Here is a 21,310-nt window from a genome sequence, read left to right as displayed (position 1 = left end):
CAACAGCAGGAACTCTCATTCATTGCTGGTGGTGAACTCCAGCTGGTATAACTAATTTGGAAGACATTTTGGCAGTTTCTAGCAAGACTAAGGCAATGGCGCCCCACTCCAGCACTCTTGCCTGGAAAATCCCATGGACAGAGGAGCCTGGTAGGCTGCAGTCCATGGGGTTGCTAAGAGTCAGACACGGCTGAGAGACTTCACTTTCCCTTTTCACTTTCATGCATTGGAGAAGGAAATGGCAACCCACTCCAGTGTTCTTGCCTGGAGAATCCCAGGGACGGGGGAGCCTGGTGGGCTGCCGTCTATGGAGTCGCACAGAGTCGGACACGACTGAAGTGACTTAGCAGCAGCAGCAGCAGCAGCAAGACTAAACATACTCTTGTATGATGTAACAATTGAATGCATCTCTGTTTATCCAAATATGTTGAAACTTATATCCATACAAAAACCTGCGTGTGAATGTTTGTAGCAGCTTATTCATAATTGACAAAACTTGGAAGCAACCAAGATGTCTTTCAGTAGGTGAATGGATCAACAAACTGTGGTACATTCAGATAATGGGATATTATTCAGCACTTGAAAGAAATGAACCATCAAGCCATAAAAAGATTTGGAAGAAACATAAATGTATATTACTTGGTGAAAAAAGCCAACATGAAAAGGCTACATACTTATTATAGTATTAATCCAATTATATGACATTTGGAAAAGAGAAACTGTAGACAAAAAAGATTAGCAGTTGCCAGGGTTTAGAGGAGAGGGAGAGGTTAATAGGTAGAGCACAGAGGACTTTTGGGGCAGTGAAATTATTCTGTATGTTGCTATAATGGTGAACTACATGTCATTATATATTTGACAAAACCTATAGAAAATACAATCCTAATATAAATTGTGGATGTTTACTGATAATTATGTATCATTGTAGGCTTGTTAAAAATAAGTGTATCAATCTGGTGGGGGATACTGGTAAAGGAGGAGGCTTGGCATGCATGATGGCAGGGTGTATATGGGAACTCTGAACTTTGCATTTAATTTTACTGTAAATCTAAAACTGCTATAGAAATAAAGTCTATTAGATTCCATGGAAAATTATTGCATCTAAAATAATGAAATAATATTAAGCTATATCTGCTACGTTCCTTTGGATGAATTCTCAAAACAACTTAAAAGCATTGTTGAATCAACTTAGAGACAAGAAAACTGAGTCCGAAAATTAATTTATCATTTATACAATTAATATTTTCTTTGCACATATTATGTGCCAAGTATTGTATTAAGCATGGCGATACTATAATGAATCAATGTGGATGTTATATTCCAGGGAAGTGAGATGTGGAATAAGGTGCTGATCTTTGAGCAGGACTTCTTTTACACACTGGAGCATCAGAAGAGCAGGAAAGTTAAAGTGTGTAAGAAACAGTAGGGAAAAGCCAGGTCAAAGGAGATGGGAAGGGAGGTGGAATTAGTCTTGTTTCTGAGATGAGTATGGGCAAGCTGACACATTGCTGTTGGTCCAAAAAGTCTTTTGGTGTGATGGCCCTCATGAGATGACTGATATTCTCCAGGGGCTGAGAAGAGGGTGATTGCTTGCTAAATGGTTGGCATGGGAGTCTCCTAAACTTTTTCACTTTGCAACATCTTACTCTAGAGAGAAACTTCCAGAGGCATTGTCCATTGTCAAATAGTAAGTAGTAGAGCCAGTTGCACCCTAGTTTAGTTATAGGACAATCTGTCATATCATGTTCCACCCACTGCCAATAAAATATGCTGATACATGGATTTTCTTAGTGCTTAGTTAAACATACAGTATTTGATAGAGCTTGCTTTGCAAACCCTTATAAGATTTGGCTCCTCACTTGCTCTTCATTGGGCTTCCCTCATAGCTCAGTTGGTAAAGAATCCACCTGCAATGCAGGAGCCCCCAGTTTGATTCCTGGGTCATAAAGATCCCCTGGAGAAGGGATAGGCTACCCACTCCAGGATTCTTGGGGTTCCCTTGTGGCTCAGCTGGTAAACAATCCACTTGCAATGTGGGAGACCAGGGTTCCATCCCTCGGTTGGGAAGATCTCCCGGAGAAGGGAAAGGCTACCCACTCCAGTATTCTGGCCTGGAGAATTCCATCCATATATAGTCCATGGGGTTGCAAAGAGTAGGACATGACTGAGTGACTTTCACTTTCACTTGCTCTTCATTTTTACCTTGTTCAACTAATTCCCTCACCTACTTACTACATGTGACTTCAATCATATTGATAGCTGTAGTCCTCTTCCGGGTACACTCTAGTGTCATATTGATCTCAGGGTTTTTACTGCTTTGTCCTTGGCTTGAAATGCTCTTCTTTCAGACTTTCAAATGGCTAGACTCTTTCTCATCTTTTAAGTTCTAGTGCATGTTTCATCTCCTCAGAAAAGGTTTCCAGACATATTACACAATTTTGTCCTCTCTTATCTTACAAGTACCTTGATATTTCATTCAATGTCTTATTGCACTAGTTTATGTTTTTATACAATTGATTAGCATCAGAAGTAATGGGTTCTGTTCATTTAGGCATTTATTATTGGTTTCTTATTCTATACCATAAACTTCATGATTCAGGAATTATATTAGGTGCTCAATAAAATATTGGATGAATGAATAATCACTTGATATGTGTTAGTTTCTTCTCTATACTCTAAAGTAAGTATTGTTTTTTTCTTTTATAATTATAATAGTTGTAATTTTGATAGTTCTTAGAACAGAATGAGATAAAGAATGAGATAGTGTATATATAAGTGACTAATTCAGTTCTTAGCTGGTGGTAGGCAACTAGATAATGACTTTTTTCATTCTTTTATCAGTAAATCTCACTAAAACAGTGTACTTGAAATTAATTATAATTCAAATTGGGATATTATAATCATATATTGTAATTAAATATATATTGAAATTATATCTTGGTATATTATATAGTATGTAATCATTTTATATATTATTTATCATATGTGACATAAGATGTGGTGTAATATATATAACATATCATTTTATTATATAATTGTGTTGATGTTATTATATTTAAATACCTCTTATGAGACATAAGTGTTCTCAAAGTAGTATGCCTTCTTAGTGTCTCAACCTATGCTAATCACAATGAGAAAAAAATAAAGTTGACTGCTTTAAATTAAAGTGGAATTCTCTATCTTTACCAACTTTATTACCAAAGTTATAATTTTTATAATAGTTTCATGATTAACTGACACTTCCTCCCTTCATGTTCTCTGTTTCCAGGAGGAACCCTATGTTCTGTTTAAAAAGTCTGACAAACCTCTTTATGGAAATGATCGATTTGAGGGCTATTGCATTGACCTCCTCAGAGAGCTATCTACAATCCTTGGCTTTACATATGAAATTAGACTTGTGGAGGATGGGAAATATGGAGCCCAGGATGATGCCAATGGACAATGGAATGGAATGGTCCGTGAACTAATTGATCATGTAAGTCCCTTTTCTCATTATTACTACCTTTGGAAGATTTTTATTAGATTTACGTTTTTTTGATGGTCAAGGGCTAATAAAGTCAAAGAACAGTGATGTATTTTAAGTATTTACTTTTTCAATAGTGTTATTCAAAGTATATATTTTTGTCAAGCTTAAAGAATATAACGGATGAATATAATTCTATTAGAGACATGTGTCTATCTTAAATTAACTAGTAGTTAGTGGTTTAATATCTTGAAGTTTTGGTCTTGATTTATAAGATGGAATTCAGTTTTTTAACAGTGAATTTCTTTTTCACTTTCATAATATTAGCTTTCTAATCAATGGAGAGAATAGGTGGTACAAATTCTAAATTTCATGATAAAAATTTTTTATACTAAGATAAGATACTTATTGTCTTTAAAGATGAAAGAAATCTGTACAAAAAATCTAGAATCAAATACTATATAATAATAAAGCAAGAATATTAAGCATATTAAAGCAGAATGACAGATATTTTATTTATTTTTTTCTTTGTTTAGAATTTGTTTATTTTAACTTGAGGCTAATTACTTTACAATATTGTAGTGGTTTTTGCCATACATTGACATGAATCAGACATGGGTGTACATGTGTTCCACATCCTGAGCCCCCCTAGTTATTTTTTTTTAAGAAATAGGCATTTATTCTTGGTCAGGAAAACATTATTTCATAATTTGTCAGTTGGCAGTGTTAATTAATTCATCTATTTGAAAAAACTCTTTTAAACATCATAACATAATATTTGACTATGTGTTTTGTAACATTTGAGCATATTTTGACATTTTGCTTAATATTAAGGCACATAATTATTGTAAAGAATTCTGGAAAGTTATTTAAATAATTTTCTTTTAAAAAACATTGTGAGTTGTATCTTAAATAAAAATTCTTACTTAATAGAAGTAGCAAATATAGGCAATTTTCAAAACATTTTGAAGATACTTTACCATTAATTACAAAGTTCATCATCAAGAAAGAGAATAAAGGAGATCTGTCTAGCTATCTACCTATCTCTCTGTCAAGAAAGGGATATTAGACAATGGTTAGGAACAGATTACCATTTAAAAAATTCCTTTTTCTTCAAAGTGAAGTGAATGAAAGTTGCTCAGTTGTGTCCAACTCTTTGCGATCCCATGGTCTATAAAATCCATGGAATTCTCCAGGCCAGAATAATGCTGTGGGTAGCCTTTCCTTTCTGCAGGGGATCTTCCCAGGTCTCCTGCATTTCAGGCAGATTCTTTACCAGCTGAACCACAAGGAAAACCCAATTTTCTTCAAAATTTCAGTATATTTCTTTTAATGACTTGGAATTTACTCTGTAAGTCCCTGAACTCCTAGACTTGATCAATTATTTCTCACAAATTCTCCTTATATGGGACATTTATGTTTTAACTTTGTAAAATACATTGAAAGATGATGAACATATACATGATTTGGGATCAAATATAAAACCTTAAACTGTATGTTCAGTTCAGTTCAGTTCACTCACTCAGTTGTGTCTGACTCGTTGTGACCCCATGAATCCCAGCACGCCAGGCCTCTCTGTCCATCACCAACTCCCAGGTTTACCCAAACTCATGTCCATCGAGTCAATGATGCCATCCAACCATCTCATTCTCTGTCATCCCCTTCTCCTCCTGCCCCCGATCCCTCCCAACATCAGGGTCTTTTCTAATGAGTCAGTTCTTCGCATGAGGTGGCCAAAGTACTGGAGTTTCAGCTTTAACATCAGTCCTTCCAATGAGCACCCAGGACTGATATCCTTTAAGATGGACTGGTTGAATCTCTTTGCAGTCCAAGGGTCTCTCAAGAGTCCTCTCCAACACCACAGTTCAAAAGCATCAATTCTTCGGCACTCAGCTTTCTTCACGGTCCAACTTTCACATCCATACATGACCACTGGAAAAACCATAGCCTTGACTAGACGGACCTTTGTTGGCAAAGTAATGTCTCTGCTTTTGAATATGCTATCTAGGTTGGTCATAACTTTCCTTCTGTTAGTTTATATTAGTATAACAATAACTTTCATAAACCTAACTCAAGCTGGTTTAAGTAATTTATTGGTTTGCATCTCTATGGAGTCTAGAGGTAGTGTGGCTGGATTTGGAATATTAATATTTTATTTCTCTTATCTTTTCCCTCAATTTAGTTCTCACTTCCTTATATTTGTCTAACTCTTAGACATGTGCCTCTCAATAGGTGACAGCAACAATTGCTACCAGCAGTTCTAGATTAACCCTCTAGGTAGAAATATAGCACCTGAAAGGTATAATTTTATCAAAAACTCCAAATTCAGTTTTATTTGCCTGACCTATGTGTGTGTGCGTAGTCACTCAGTCATGTCCAATTGTTTGCACCTGTTTGGAAGGGTCCTCAGTCCGGGGGATTCTCCAGGCAAGACTACTGGAGTGGGTTGCCATTTCCTTCTCAAGGGGATCTTCCCAACCCAGGGATCAAACCCACATCTCCTGTGTCTCCTGCATTGCAGGCAGATTCTTTACCTGCTGAACTATTGGGGAAGCCCCTTCCTGACCTTTGTGAGTGCTAAGTCACTTCAGTTGTGCCCAACTCTCTGTGACCCCATGGACTGTAGCCTGCCAAGCTTCTCTGTCCATCGGATTTCCCAGGCAAGAGATACTGGAGTGGGTTGCCATTTCATAAACTAAATTCTGTGCCAGTTATCCAATTCCGAGACAAATGGTATTCTCGTTGATTATTCTAGGCATATACTCACAAGAAACTGGGAGGTAGGGTCAATACCTTAATTAATTATTAATTAATTAATTAATTTTTTGGGCTGCATCTAGGCTTAGTTGCAGCATGAAGGATCTTCATAGTTCCCCCTGGGGTTTGTGGGACCTTAGTTCCCTGACAAGGGATCAAACCCACTTTCACTGCATTGGAAGGTAGATTCTCAACCACTGGATCACCAGTGAAGATTAAAACCATATAGATTTAGAGTTGGGAAACTGGGTTTTCAGAAGAAAATTAGGTTGCTTATACTTGAAGAAAGTAGACTGAATGCTATACAGACCAATACAAGGAATATTCACTATAGATTTCTATGACTAACTAACTTACGGAAGACTTTTATTTTAGTCAAAACACAAAAATGTTATGTCATCAATGCGTTTATGCCAAACCAGTCCCTTTATGCTTTATATTTGTCATGTGTGCTTAATGCTCTTTTATTTAAGTTTTTTGAGATTCAAAATTGATTAGAAGTTTTATGTTTCTTAGATGTATATTTTCTTGATTTTGTACCTATATGTTTCTTTAAGAGAACTATAAAGTAGAAAATGAAGGTTGGGTTATATGAATAGAGCTGTGGCATAAAAGATAATAATACATCAAATGAAGGGATAGTAAGGAAGGTTTTATTATTTGACATTTATTCCTCAAAAAGTATTTTTGGTATTGAGTTGAGACCACTGATGAAGCTTTTAAGTTATTTAATCATTTATCCTCAGTGTCTTACCTGTCACTTAACTTTCTATTTTTTTCTGTGCTAAAGTACTATCCTATTTCAATATACCCTTTCTTGATACTTTCCTCATGACACATACTGTTGGCGTAGCCTTAGTTTTTAATGTTTAGCATATGTCACATTAAACTAGAATGATAACTGTAGTCAGTGTATTTTCCCTTGTACCACCTCAACTTAGTTTGCATGTTCATGAATATGCTAATTTTGATGTAAAGTAGTAACTGAACTACTAATCAACACCCTGAACTTCTCCCACTCCTTACTTTACTTAGAGAAAATTATCCTCTTTCAGAGCTTGATTACCATTCTCATTCTGAAATTTCTCCATTCTATATCTTCAGCCCTGAGCTTTCCACCCATGTATCTAACTACCTCTGGTATATTTTCCATGTGAATGTCTCATAAGCACCTCAAAGGAAGCAAGTTCCAGGCTGAAGGTATTATTCATTTTTTCTGAATCTGTTCCTCCCGAAGAGTTTCATATATCAATAAGTGGCATTAACAATTCAATAGTTTTCCCAAGCCAAAAATTTAGTATCGTGTTTTCAATGTATATTAAGTGTGCTTCTTAAATGATTCTGAAAGCTACCCACTTCTCTCCAGCTCCACTGTTACATGGATTAAGAGCCCCATATGAGAATTGTTTCCTTCTAATCTGGTGAAAGTGTCTTTAGTCGCTCAGTTGGGTCCGACTCTTTGCTACCCCAAGGACTGTATAGCCTGCCAGGCTCCTCTGTCCATGGAATTCTCCAGGCAAGAATACTAGAGTGGATAGCCATCTTCTTCTCCAGGGGATCTTCCTGACCCAGGGATCAAGCCCAGGTCTCCTGCATTGTAGGCAAATGCTTTACCATCTAAGCCACCAGGGAAGCTCTCTAATCTGATAGCTATTCATATCTTCAACTAGAGTCTTGTTTAAGAAAGAGAAATCTGATCATGCCCCTCTTTTGCATACAATCTCTCAGTAGTTTTCACTGTCGGAAGGATATAGGACCGACTATATAATATATTTACAAGCCCTAGTCCCTTGGACTGCAAGGAGATCCAACCAGTCTATACTAAAGGAGATCAGTCCTGGGTGTTCATTGGAAGGACTGATGTTGAAGCTGAAACTCCAATACTTTGGCCACCTGATGCGAAGAGCTGACTCATTGGAAAATACCCTGATGCTGGGAAAGATTGAAGGCAGGAAGAGAAGGGGACAATAGAGGATGAGATGGTTGGATGGCATCACCGACTCAATGGACATGGGTTTAGGTGGACTCTGGGAGTTGGTGATGGACAGGGAGGCATGGCGTGCTGCAGTTCATGGGGTCACAAAGAGTCAGACACGACTGAGCAACTGAACTCAACTGCATTGATTATTGCTTATCTCCTGTGGAAATCTTTTTGACCCTTCAGACAGACTCTCAGAGCTTCTCCACCCTGCTTTCATACTGGGAGGTTGTTCTACATAGAATAAATCAACAGAGCTTCCTAAGCAAAGGTCCATGTCAGAGACGAGAGTAAGGTTAGGGTATTTATTTTGCTCCTTGTTCCATTCTCTGAGATAGTGTCTTAGATTGGCTTGTGTCCTCACATTGTATGCCAGTTTCTTGCAATCATGTCTGGTCTACACAAATCTCTGCTGTGCTCTCAGTTCCAATTTATACCCTACATAGCTGTGTTTATTCTGATCTTAGGGGTGGTTACAGCTTAGCTGCTAATGGCTTTGAGTTCCTACACCATTCCATAAAATTCTCTTTACCAGTAGTTCTCAAAGTATATTCCATAGACCCGCAGAATCAGTATCACTTTCAAACATATTGGAAATGCACATTTTCAGGTCCCACTCTAGACCTGCCTGATCTGAAACTGTGGTGAAATCTGGCAATTTCCTTTTTAACAAGGCTTCCTGATGATATTCTGATGTTCTCTGAAGTTTGAGAATCAGTTAGTCCTTTTGTAAATAAATCCTGCTCATGTATCCTCATATGAGTGTGCACCTATTTTCTGTTGAAACTCTAACTGGCACTCCTTTGTACATTTTCATCTACTCTGCTCTCTTCACCCACATGTGGGCTTTTTTCATTCTTGTTCTCCTTTGCCTCCAGTCTAGTTTTCTGTCTTCAGAACTCTCCTCAACCCCCATCTAGCTCATCTGATCCAAACTACTTTTGCTCAGCTTCAGAAACACTTCATCAGTGAGGCTTCCTCACCAGGCCCCAGGAAGTCTACCTGCAAAGAGTTTCCACATAATTCTTATTGTATAACACCATTACACTTTAATTACCAACTTAATATCTATACTATTTACTTGCATGTAATTTTTATAGTGTTGTGTGGGAAATCCCATGGACTGAGAAGCCCTGTGGGCTGCAGTCCATGGGGTCTCAAAAGACTCAGACATGGCTTAGAGATTAAACAATAACAAAGTTGTACAGTAGTTTTAATATCAATTGGGGCTATATGAGTTGCAAGTATATGAACCTTGGCTAAATAGAGCTTATACAAACATATTTTTTTAAAGCCCCACATTACAAAAAACATCCAACAGTGATTTTCACTTCAAGTACATTCAACCCAGGGGCTTAAAGCAGGCCATTGCATACACTGGTCTCTCTTTCACTGCCTTGTTATCTCTTGGCTTTACTCTCTTTATTGATTTTATTCTTAAACACTTTCTTTCTACATGGAGACAAAGGTGGCTCAAGTTGGTGCTAGGCCAGTGGTTCTCAACTCGGGGCTTTTTTTTTTTTCCAGGAGACATTTGGAAATGTTGGGGGACATATTTATTGTCACAATTTAAGGAGGCAGGAGGGGTGTTGCTGCTGTCACTAAGGGATAGAGGCTAGAAATGCTAGCCTCTGAATAATGTACTTAGGCCCTCAGAACAAAATATTACTTGTCCCAAATACCAGTAGTATTGAGGCTGAGAAATCTAGGTTTACCTATTTCTTAGAGTCCTCCTTCTAAAAAGAGAGTGGTCTTCTTTAGCCAAAATTTCAGCAAAACCTATTTTTAGGATGTTGCGATGAGGGGAGAGGGGTGTCAACTGGGCCAACTAGGACCATGTCCCCATCTGTGAACTAAGCCATAAGGCTGGGACTGCGAAGGTGGCTAGTGGAATGGCCCCACCTGGATCATATGTCCACATCTAGAACTGTGGGCTACAGTCAGCTGCATCTGAATTATGGTACTTATCATTTGTATGTGAACTTGGGGGACAGAAGCAAATGATATTTATCTTATATAGGCTATGCGCCAATCCAGTTTTGTAGACTTTCTTGAATTTATGGTCGAGTAGAGGGGGCATAACCAATAAAGAAACTGTATTTATTCAAGTGTTGTGATGGAGAAATGTAATTACAAATAAGATCTTCCTCCAACCCAGAAAATGTCTCCACAAAGATAGAAGAAAAAGAAAATAATATTATGGAAAAGCATTAAACTGGAATGTGATGTGCACTGCAGGCAATTTGCTAAGAGATGGCAAAGACAGAAAAAAATATCAGCCTTTAATATAGCCAAGCAGACGCAACCCATTATAGTACATATGTGTTCTGAATAGAAACAACTAGTCCTTAAGAAGCCTTGAAAGTACTACTCATCACACATAGTTCATATTAAATTTGTTTGGTAACTGGAGGAGAAGGGGATGACAGAGGATGAGATGGTTGGATGGCATCACCAACTTGATGGACATGAGTTTGAGCAAGCTCTGGGAGTTGGTGATGGACAGGGAAGCCTGGTGTGCTGCAGTTCATGGGATCACAAAGAGTCAGACATGCCTGAGTGACTGAACTAAACTGGGATAACCATCTATGTTAGATAATTGGCTTTATACTGCCCATTATACTGTAGAAGCAGAGAAGGCGATGGCACCCCACTCCAGTACTCTTGCCTGGAAAATCCCATGGACAGAGGAGCCTGGTAGGCTGCGGTCCATGGGGTCGTGAAGAGTCAGACATGACTGAGCGACTTCACTTTCACTTTTCACTTTCATGCATTGGAGAAGGAAACAGAAACCCACTCCAGTGTTCTTGCCTGGAGAATCCTAGGGACGGGGGAGCCTGGTGGGCTGCCGTCTATGGAGTCACACAGAGTCGGACATGACTGAAGTGACTTAGCAGCAGCAGCAGCATACTGTAGAAGAACTAGCTTCTCATACGTTTATGACAGCAGGTAGATTTTAGGCACTCACCCACAGAAATTTCCACAGAAATTAGGAGTTAGGATGCACTCTTCCTGGGTGATTCTATTCCTTTTTTTTTTTTTTTTAAATTGTATTATTGGAATATAATTGTTTTACAATGTTGTGTTAGTTTCTGCTGTACAACAAAGTGAATCAAATATGTATATATATACTTATATCCCTTCATTTTTGAGCCTCGCTCCCACCCCTGGTGATTCCATTTGAAATAGTTACTTCTCAGGTCCTTTAAAAAGGCATCCTCTAGTGGGAAACCTGGCAAGAGGCTTACCTGACTTGTAAAGAGTAATTCAGTCCATGGAGTTGTGAGGGCTTCCTTGGTGGCTCAGATGGTAGAGAATCTGCTTGCAATGCCAGATGCTTTCAATCCTTGGGTAGGGAAGATCCCTGGAGGAGGGCATGGCAACCCACCAGTATTCTTGCCTGGAGAATCCCATGGACAGAGAAACCTGGCAGGCTGCAGTTCATAGGGTTGCAAAGAGTCGGACATGACTGAGTGACTCAGCACAGTAACAGCACGGTTTGGATCTCTGGGTGGGGAAGATTCTCTGGAGAAGGAACTGGAAACCCACTCCAGCATTCTTGCCTGGAGAACTCCATGGACATAGGAACCTGGAAGGCTACAGTCCATGGGGTTGCAAAGAGCTGGAAGCAACTGAACGGCTAACACACACATGGAGTTGCGAAGAATTGGACACAACTCAGTACTGAAAAACAACAAAGGGTAATAGACTGATTGACTCACTTTCACTTTTTCATAAATGTCAAAAAGAGAGACAAGACTTAAAATCATAAATTTTCTTAAGCAAATGTTCTAAGAAAAGGGGAAGGGTCTCTGATCATTTTCAGTAGAGAGGATCGAGTCTCTTATGTTTAATTTTAATTTGCCCTGACTGTTGGAAGTCTATTTTGGTAATATCTGCTTTTACCTGCTTCTTCTCTCTCATTCATTCTTGAGAGGATCCTCAATGTATAAGGTTTGATATGATCTCTAAGTTTATTTTAATCTTACCAGGGACCATTCTTGATGGTGCGATATGAAGACAGAACCTCAGAAAGTTATTAGGAGAGAGTGGCTCCCTGAAGCCTTGTTAGTCTTTGGAAAATGATAAGCCTTTTCCCTTGAAACACCTTCCTCCCCCATCATTTCCAAAACAGGGCTGCACAGAAAGTATCCTAGTAAGTACTTGGTGAGACAGATGTTGGTTCAGGTCCTAATGTTTCACTATATAGTTTTATGCTTTGGTCCCATTGCTTCAAATTCTTTAAGCCTTAATGTTCTCAAAAATAAATAGTTATATCATATTAATAATTATTAATTATATATACAAACATATGTTTCCTAATGTAGTGTATGACAATAGATAATCAAGAAACAGAGATATGTTTGAACTAATAAATTCAGTTTGTCTCTTCTTACTTATTCTGTTTTTATTATAGCTTATGAGTATTATTTTTGAAGACTAAAAATATAACATTTAGATACTATATAATGAGAAAGATGTAGGGATTATAGTTGCTATTGATATTAATTTTATATTAAAACATAGTAAAATTAGTGTTAAGTTTTAATGTAAAATTTATTCATTGGAACCTTCAATGTTCCAATATCTCAGTGCTTTCCTACCTAAATGATCCATGTCTTGTGAATGGTAGTTTTATATTAGAATTAATTAAACATAGAGAAGAATTGATAGGAAATCAAGGGACAAGCTAATTCTTTTGAAAATTTCTATTTAATATTATTTTTAAATCGAATAAATCATTATTGGAAAAGTCAAAATGTTTTTGGATCTTCTTCTATTTATTGTATAATTTGGTATTATGTCAAATTTGAGTTAAATGTATGACTGAATGTTAAAAGGTTTATCTTCCTTGCTTTAATCCTTTAAACAGACACTTCTCAAATATATACTTTTAAAATAAAAATTTTCCAGAATCATATTATTTGAATGTTTCATTGAATATATTAATAGTAGGTACTATTGCAGAGAAAATGAAGTAAAATCTATGTAGTTTTTCATTAACATAGATGACCTACTCGTTTTAGTATTTTAATGCTAAGACGACTGTTCATCAAGCTAGCCATGATTTGAGTTTTTATGATGATTGTTGGGCCATTCTATTTGAAATGTGCTGGGCAGCTATAAAAACTGGAAATTTTGTGAGTCACCAAACTGATTAAAATCTGTATCAGGACACTATTTTACTGTATCAGTTCATTGCTTCCGTAAATCCTCTGGTATTGAGGTACGTGCATGGTAGTATTCATGTGCTTCAAATATACTGAAAATAACTAGCAGACACAAATAATAGGATGAGAGAAAGTGTTTAGCATTCAAGAATGAAAGAATGACATAAATGGTCCATAGTGTGCCACAACAAATGTTACACTCACACACCTTGCTCCTTAGAGAATATGCAAAATATTTTCCAAATTCTTTTCTTTTTATATTATCTTCCAAGGGCCCCAATGGGAGTGTCTATTCAAGCTCCAAGTAACGAAATAAACAGTGACACATTTTCCTCAGGAAATTAAAGCATCATAGCTTTTTGTATAATATTTTATGAAATATTTGATCAAATTTTTCATTATTAAAATCAAGCTTAGCTATTGAACTTGGCAGTAGAGATGAGTACACAGAAACTTGATGCAACTATTGTAGTAAGTTGAACATACATTTACTTGTAGCTCTGGGCTATGAATTTCTTATGGCTGATAACTCATTTGTGGGCTCCTGAGACAACTGTTGTATGTTATTCATAAATCCAGCTAGAGTTATTCATAAGTTTGAAGGGAAACATATAAGCTACAATAAACTAGCAGCACATATTATTATGGGATTCCTTAAAGGAGTCAAGGGCAGTTGCATTACTTTCCAATCTTGGATGATATTTGCCTTAGCAGTGGGAAACTAGGAAGATGTGCTTATAAATATCTATACATAAGCTAATAAAGCAGGATGTCAAGTCTCTTTTTGTGCAGGCTAAAAATAAGCCTTAGATCTGTCCCTATCTTCCAGTTTTATACTCCCCAACTTAGTTCAGACACTTGCCACCTTATTATGTCTTTATTATGTACTCCCTGCCTCTTCTTTAGGAGAAGACAGCGACACCCCACTCCAGTACTCTTGCCTGGAAAATCCCATGGATGGAGAAGCCTGGTTGGCTGCAGTCCATGGGGTTGCTAAGAGTTGGACACGGCTGAGCGATTTCACTTTCACTTTTCACTTTCATGCATTGGAGAAGGAAATGGCAATCCACTCCAGTGTTCTTGCCTGGAGACTCCCAAGGACGGGGGAGCCTTGTGGGCTGCCATCTATGGGGTCACACAGAGTTGGGCTTGACTGAAGCGACTTAGCAGCCTCTTCTTTAGGAATGTACCTACACATTATAGTCAGATTCTTCTTCAATCACCAGTGTTTTCTCAAAGCTGTCCTACTCAAAGTATTGCAGAGATACTGATAGATTCTAGTATAAACTTTCAAATACACATGTAAGTGAAAGTCGCTCAGTAGTCCAACAAAGAGTTGGACTCTTTGTGACCCCATGGGGGTCTATATAGTCCATGGGATTCTCCAGGCAAGAATACTGGAGTGGGTAGCCTTTCCCTTCTCCAAGGGATCTTCCCAACCCAGGGGTCGAACTCAGGTCTCACACTGCAGGCAGATTCTTTACCAGCTGAGCCACCAGGGAAACTCAATAATACTGGATTAGGTAGCCTATCCCTTCTACAGAGGATCTTCCTAACTCAGGAATCGAAGCAGGGTCTCCTGCATTGCAGGCAGATTCTTTACCAGCTGAGCTACCAGGGAATCCCAGCATGTCAAATACACATGTTGACATCTAATTTATTTCTCCCTGTCCCCTGACACCTGGTGATTCATGCAGTCCTTAAGCTTTTTCTCCTTGTTCCCTGTTTAAAGTTTGCCTACAGGGTTCCATGTTGGAACTCTGATCACCAAGGCTTTTCCTGATCATTTCACATTTCTAAAGAGCCCACTGAAATTTTAAAAGCAAACAAAACTTGAAAGCATTTGACAGATTAAGAAAAGAATGAGAAAAAATAGGTTATAGTTTATAAAACAACTATTACAAATTGGGTAGTCTTTTAGGACCTAATTCCCTCTTCTTTTACATATTTTTTAAGACCAGTGATGCAATGGTTCCCAGCTGCCTGAATGCTTCCCTGCATGCTGGCTCAACAACACAATTGGTGTTTAACACTATCAAGCCTTTTATACTTCATAAATGAGCCTGAGAGGACCTCACTGTACTTTGCCTTGCCTTCTGATTGCTCTTTTATTATATACCAGGGAGGAAGTCAAACATTTGTTTACCAAGGAACTTAAAAAGTCTCCAGGTATTATCACAGAAATTGGAAGCCTAAATCAAAAGCCATTTTCTACTAAATGGGAATTAACTTGTGCCATAGCTTTTGAATTTTGATAGCATGTTGCCTAAGTTTGCATTCTACTAGAAGCCTTCTGGTATTTCAGTTTTAAAAAGTTAGGCAAGGGTAATATTGTTACTGTTATTATTTTTTTTAATTTGAGGAAAATCACTGAAACATAGAACTGCAAATTTATTTATAATTTCCCATGACACAAAGTGGCAACTGTTAACATGTTTGTTGACTTAGCTTTCAGTTTCTTTTAGCATAAAGGTTATAAAACATAATAGATAATACTGAAGTCCCTTGTGTTGTTCAATCACTAAGTTGTATCTGACTCTTTGTTACCCCATGAACTGCAGCTTGCCAGGATTTCTGGTCCTTCACTATCTCCCTGGCTTTGCTCAAACTCAGGTCCGTTGAGTCAGTGATGCCATCCAACCATCTCATATTCTGTTGGCCCTTTTTCTGCTTGCCCTCAATATTTCCCAGCATCAGGGTCTTTTCCAGGGTCAGCTCTTTGCATCAGGCAGCCAAGTATTGAAGCTTCAGCTTCAGCACCAGTCTTTCCAATGAATATTCAGGGTTGATTTCCTTTAGGATTGACTGGTTTGATCTCCTTGCTGTCAAGGGTCTCTCAAGAGTCTTCTCCAATACCACATTTTGAAAGCATCAATTATTTGGCACTCAGCCTTCTTTATGGTCCAACTCTCACATCCATGGGTTTCCTGGCTAGCTAGGCTGTTAAAGAATTTGCCTGCAAATGTAGGAGACCCCAGTTTAATTCCTGGGGCAGGAAGATCCCCTGGAGAAGGGACAGGCTACCCACTCCAGTATTCTTGGGCTTCCCTGGTGATTCAGACAGTAAAATAATCCTCCTGCAATGTGGGAGACCTAGGTTCCATCCCTGGGTTGGGGGAATTTTCTGGAGGAGGGCATGGCAAACCAATCCAGTATCCTTGCCTGGGGAATTCCATGGACAGAGGAACCTAGGGCTGCAGTCCATAGGGTCTCAATGAGTCAGACACGACTGAGCAACTAAGCAAGCAAGCAAGCTCACATCTGTACATGACTGCTGGAAAAACCATAGCTTTGACTATTTGGATGTTTGTCGGCAAAGTGATGTTTCTACTTTTGAATACACTGTTTGGTTCATCATAGCTATTCTTCCAAGGATTCTTCTAATTTCATGACTGCAGCCACCATACGCATTGATTTTGAAGACGAAGAAAATGAATCTGACACTTTCCACTTTTTCCTTCTATTTGCCTTGAAGTGATAGGGCCGGATGCCATGATCTTCATTTTTGGAATGTTGAGTTTAAAGTCACCGTTTTCACTCTCCTCTTTCACCTTCAAGAGGCTCTTTGGTTCTTGTCAGTTCAGTTCAGTTCAGTTGCTGAGTCATGTCTGATTCTTTGTGACCCCATGGACTGCAGCACACCAGGCTTCCCTGTCCATCACCAACTCCTGGAATTTACTCAAACTCATGTCCATTGAGTCAGTGATGCCATCCAACCATCTCATCCTTTGTTGTCCCCTTTTTCTCCAGCCTTCAATCTTTCCCAGCATCAGGGTCTTTTTCAATGAGTCAACTCTTCGCATGAGGTGGCCAAAGTATTAGAGATTCAGCTTCAGCATCAGTCCTTCCAATAAATATTCAGGGCTGGTTTCCTTTAGAAAGGACTGGTTTGATCTCCTTGCAGTCCAAGGGACTCTCAAGAGTCTTCTCCAACACTACAGTTCAAAAGCATCAATTCTTTGGCTCTCAACTTTCATTACAATCCAACTTTCACATCCATACATGACTACTGGGAAACAGTAGCTTTGACTAGACAGACCTTTGTCAACAAAGTAATGTCTCTGCTTTTTAATGTGCTGTCTAGGTTGGTCATAACTTTCCTTCCAAGGAGTAAGCATCTTTTAATTTCATGGCTGCAGTCACCATCTGCAGTGATTTTGGAGCCCCAAAATATAAAGTCAGCCACTGTATCCACTGTTTCTCCATCTATTTGCCATGAAGTGATGGGACTGGATACAGTGATCTTAGTTTTCTGAATGTTGAGCTTTAAGCCAATTTTTTCACTCTCCTCTTTCACTTTCATCAAGAGGCTCTTTAGTTCTTTGCTTTCTGCCATAAGGATGGTGTCATCTGCATATATGAGATTATTGATATTTCTCCCAGCAATCTTGATTCCAGCTTGTGCTTCCTCCAGCCCAGCATTTCTCATGATGTATTCTGCATATAAGTTAAATAAGCAGGGTGACAATATATAGCCTTGATGTACTCCTTTCTGTATTTGGAACCAGTCTATTGTTCCATGTCCTGTTCTAACTGTTACTTCTTGACTTGCATACAGATTCCTCAGGAGGTAGGTAAGATGATTTTCTTCACTTTCTGCCATTAAAATAGTATCATCTGCATATTTGAAGTTGATATTTCTCCCACAAATCTTGATTCCAGCTTGTGAGTCATCTAGCCCTGCATTTTGTATGATCTACTCTGGGCTTCCCTGGTAGCTCAGATGGTAAAGAATCTGCCCATAGTGTGGGAGACCTGGGTTTGATCCCTGGGTTGGGAAGATCCCCTGGGGAAGGGCGTAGCAACCCACTCCAGTATTCTTACCTGGAGAATCCCATGGACAGAGTAGCCTGATGGACTACAGTCAATGGAGTCACAAAGAGTTGGACAGGACTGAGAAACTAACACACACACACACAGACTCTTCATATACTCACCATAAAATTTGTCAATTTAGTAATTTCCAAATCAATTACAAAAATATAATTACATTTCCCTCATCCTTCCCCGCATGCAGTTATTCTTGTTTGATATTCTTTCAGATAATTATGTATAAATTTTTAATAGTTTGAATATTTGATACTAGGAACATACCATTTTTATTTAACCAGTCCCTGTGGAGAGAGATTCAAGTTATTTCCAGTGTTATGCTGTGAGAATGGATGCTGTCAGAAGAGCCATGTCTTGTCTTGCTCTCTTGTCTTCTGGAGCCCCTATGCAAGAGCTGCTCTAAGAGATACACTAAAAGAAAGGAATTGTTGGTCAGAGTTTACCTATATTTTTCATTTCATTAGATTCTGAAAATACTATTCTCCAAATTGTTTTACCAATTTGCATTTCTACAGTTAGTTTACGAGTTTCTGTTTCTCTGCAAAATCACTAACTTGAGATTCACACTATTTGGATTTGGTCAGTCAGGGCTTCCCTGGTGGCTCAGATGATTAAAAAAAGTAAAAGTGAAACTGGCTCAGTCATGTCCAACTCTTTGCGACCCCATGGACTGTAGTCCATGGAATTCTCCAGGCCAGAATACTGGAGTGGACAGCTTTTTCCTTCTCCAGGGGGTATTCCCAACTCAGGGATCAAATCCATTGCAGGCAGATTCTTTACCAGCTGAGCCACAAGGGAAGCCCAGATGATGAAGTATCTGCCTGCAATGCGAAAGACCCAGGTTCAATCCCTGGGTTGGGAAGATCCCTTGGAATAGGAAATGACAGCCTACTCTAATATTCTTGCCTAGAGAATTCCATGGACAGAGGAGCTTGGTGGATTCCAGTCCATGGGATCGCAAAGAGTTGGACACAACTAAGGGACTAAAACACACAGTCAGGAGATAAGGAATCCCATTGTTTTAACTTATAATTCCTTTATTAGTAGTCTCTTCCCCCAACTCCTTCCATGTTGATTGACTTTTTAGTTAGTTTCTCCTCCTTTGATTTTCCCACTAACTTCCTTCACCTTTCCTTTTTGATATTTAGTAATGTGTTATATTTTTTGTATACTGATAATGCAAACATTTTTCCTGGTTAGGATGTTGTCTTTTAATTTGTTTAAAGTATGTGTATGTGTTTGTGTTTGTGTGGATTTTGGAATAGACTTTTTAAAGTTTGAGTTTGTTGATTTACTTATTTTTCCTTCAGAGTTATGTTTTCCTTTCTTTGTTGGGGAAATCCTTCCTTAGGAATTCATTAAGATATTTTATTATTTAAGAGTCTTAATATTTTTGTTTTTTTCAAATTTAGTTCTTTCACCACATGCAATGTGTTCAGTAATTTGTGCAGACTTAAGTCCACACGGGTTGGACTTATACTTAAGTAAAAGTCTGAATTCTTTCCACTCTCTTCATGAGGATATACAACCAAATAGGCTAAGTCAGACATATTAGTTAATAATTTTCCTTTGGGGGAAAAAAAAGCAGTGTAAAAAAGTGATTTTTACTTTAAATGAGATATCTTCTGACTGTTAACTGAGACATTAGAGCTAAGTACTTTGAAGAGTGCATGACATGTTAAGAAGGGCTAATGTAGTTCTCTGTAACTGAACTATTTTTTCAGTGATTAAAACAGCAACTTGTTGAAAGTGGAAATGTACTGTTAAGTAGTTCGGAGACAAATAATTGAGAAAGTTACTTCACAATCAGGAGATCACAGATTAGTATAATTCTGATTTATACTGCTTATTGAATATCTCCCCTTGGAAAGAGTGTTAACTACAGCATTATAATATCTTTTAAATATAATGGTTCTATCTTTTCTTTTTACTTTTGCAGTAACATTGACGTTATCTTTAGAAATATTTAAGTGTTTTTTAAACATAATTTTAAAAACAACTTAAAAATTTTGATGTATCCTCAAGACTTTTAAAATTTCCCTAATTATTTCCCTAATAATGAACTCCTGGTAATTTACTATTTGGTTGTAATATTATAGTAAAAACCAGTCTTAAGGATTATTTTATTTTGTAACTATATATCGTTGAATAAATATCCCCCATGGATACTACTTTCTTCAAACAAGATTGTTAAACTTATAATACTTTAACTTTTGTAAAGTGAATATTTTCAATATAAATATTATCAGAAAAAAATATCATAAGACATAATTAGAAACTTTAGAAGAAGTAAAAAGCTAAATCGGGATTATACAGATTCCTATAGATGTATGGAGACTTCTATACACTTCTATATATAATTTTGCCTCTGACAAAACAGTGCATAGCTAATCAGTCTCACACTGCCAGGCATTGAAACTTTTCCTTGACATAGTCAGGAAAAGCTTCTTAAAAAAGAAAGAAAACTTTTTAAAAAAGCTTCTTAAATGAACAGGAGAAAACAGATTAGAATGAAGAAGGTTCAAAATTGGGGATTTGGTGATGACTCAAACAATAAAGTACTAAATAAAAATGAATGTAGAACAATAAGGGCAAAGGTATTCTGGGAGAAAATTACCCACAGGAGCAGATCAAAAATCTAGAATTATTTGAATTCAATAATAAGAAGTTTATATTTGACTCAGAGAGTGAATTTACAGTGACACTGTTGAAGCAGTAGACTGAAAAATTCATTTATCTGTGGTATAAGGTGTTATTTAATCATAAGCACTGACTTGCATCTATTATAAGAAAAGCAGAATAAATGTAACTGAAAACAGATATAAAATTATTTTCTATTAGGGTATAGTTTATTAACAATGTGTTTGTTTCAGGTGTACAGCAAAGTGATTCAGTTACAGATATACACGTATCTGTAAATTTTTCAGATTCTTTTCCTATTTAGGTTATTACAGAGGATTGAGCAAAGTTCCATCTGCTATACAGTAGGTCCCTGTTGGTACTCTATTTTAAATAAATGTGACTTTTTTAAGGTGACCTTTTCTTTAGAACATAAATCTAAACAATAACAAAACAAAGTTCTAAACAAAAGTTAAAATAATTTTAAAAATT

The 21,310-nt window shown here is 37.6% G+C and overlaps 1 protein-coding gene across 1 annotated transcript in view; it reads left to right on the top strand.

The window, feature by feature from the left end:
• The window catches only part of GRIK2 (glutamate ionotropic receptor kainate type subunit 2), a 730,896-nt gene that overhangs the window by 508,791 nt on the left and 200,795 nt on the right, over positions 1 to 21,310 (top strand). Inside the window, exon 10 of the mRNA XM_040239120.1 lies at positions 3,269 to 3,475. Coding sequence (XP_040095054.1) covers positions 3,269 to 3,475 — 207 coding nt within the window. The remainder of the gene's footprint in view (positions 1 to 3,268; positions 3,476 to 21,310) is intronic.

This window comes from Oryx dammah, unplaced genomic scaffold (assembly GCF_014754425.2).
Source record: "Oryx dammah isolate SB20612 unplaced genomic scaffold, SCBI_Odam_1.1 HiC_scaffold_4, whole genome shotgun sequence".
In the NCBI taxonomy this organism is placed as follows: Eukaryota; Metazoa; Chordata; class Mammalia; order Artiodactyla; family Bovidae; genus Oryx; species Oryx dammah.
Note: the sequence above shows the minus strand (reverse complement) of the source record. Positions and strands in the feature narration are given on the sequence as shown.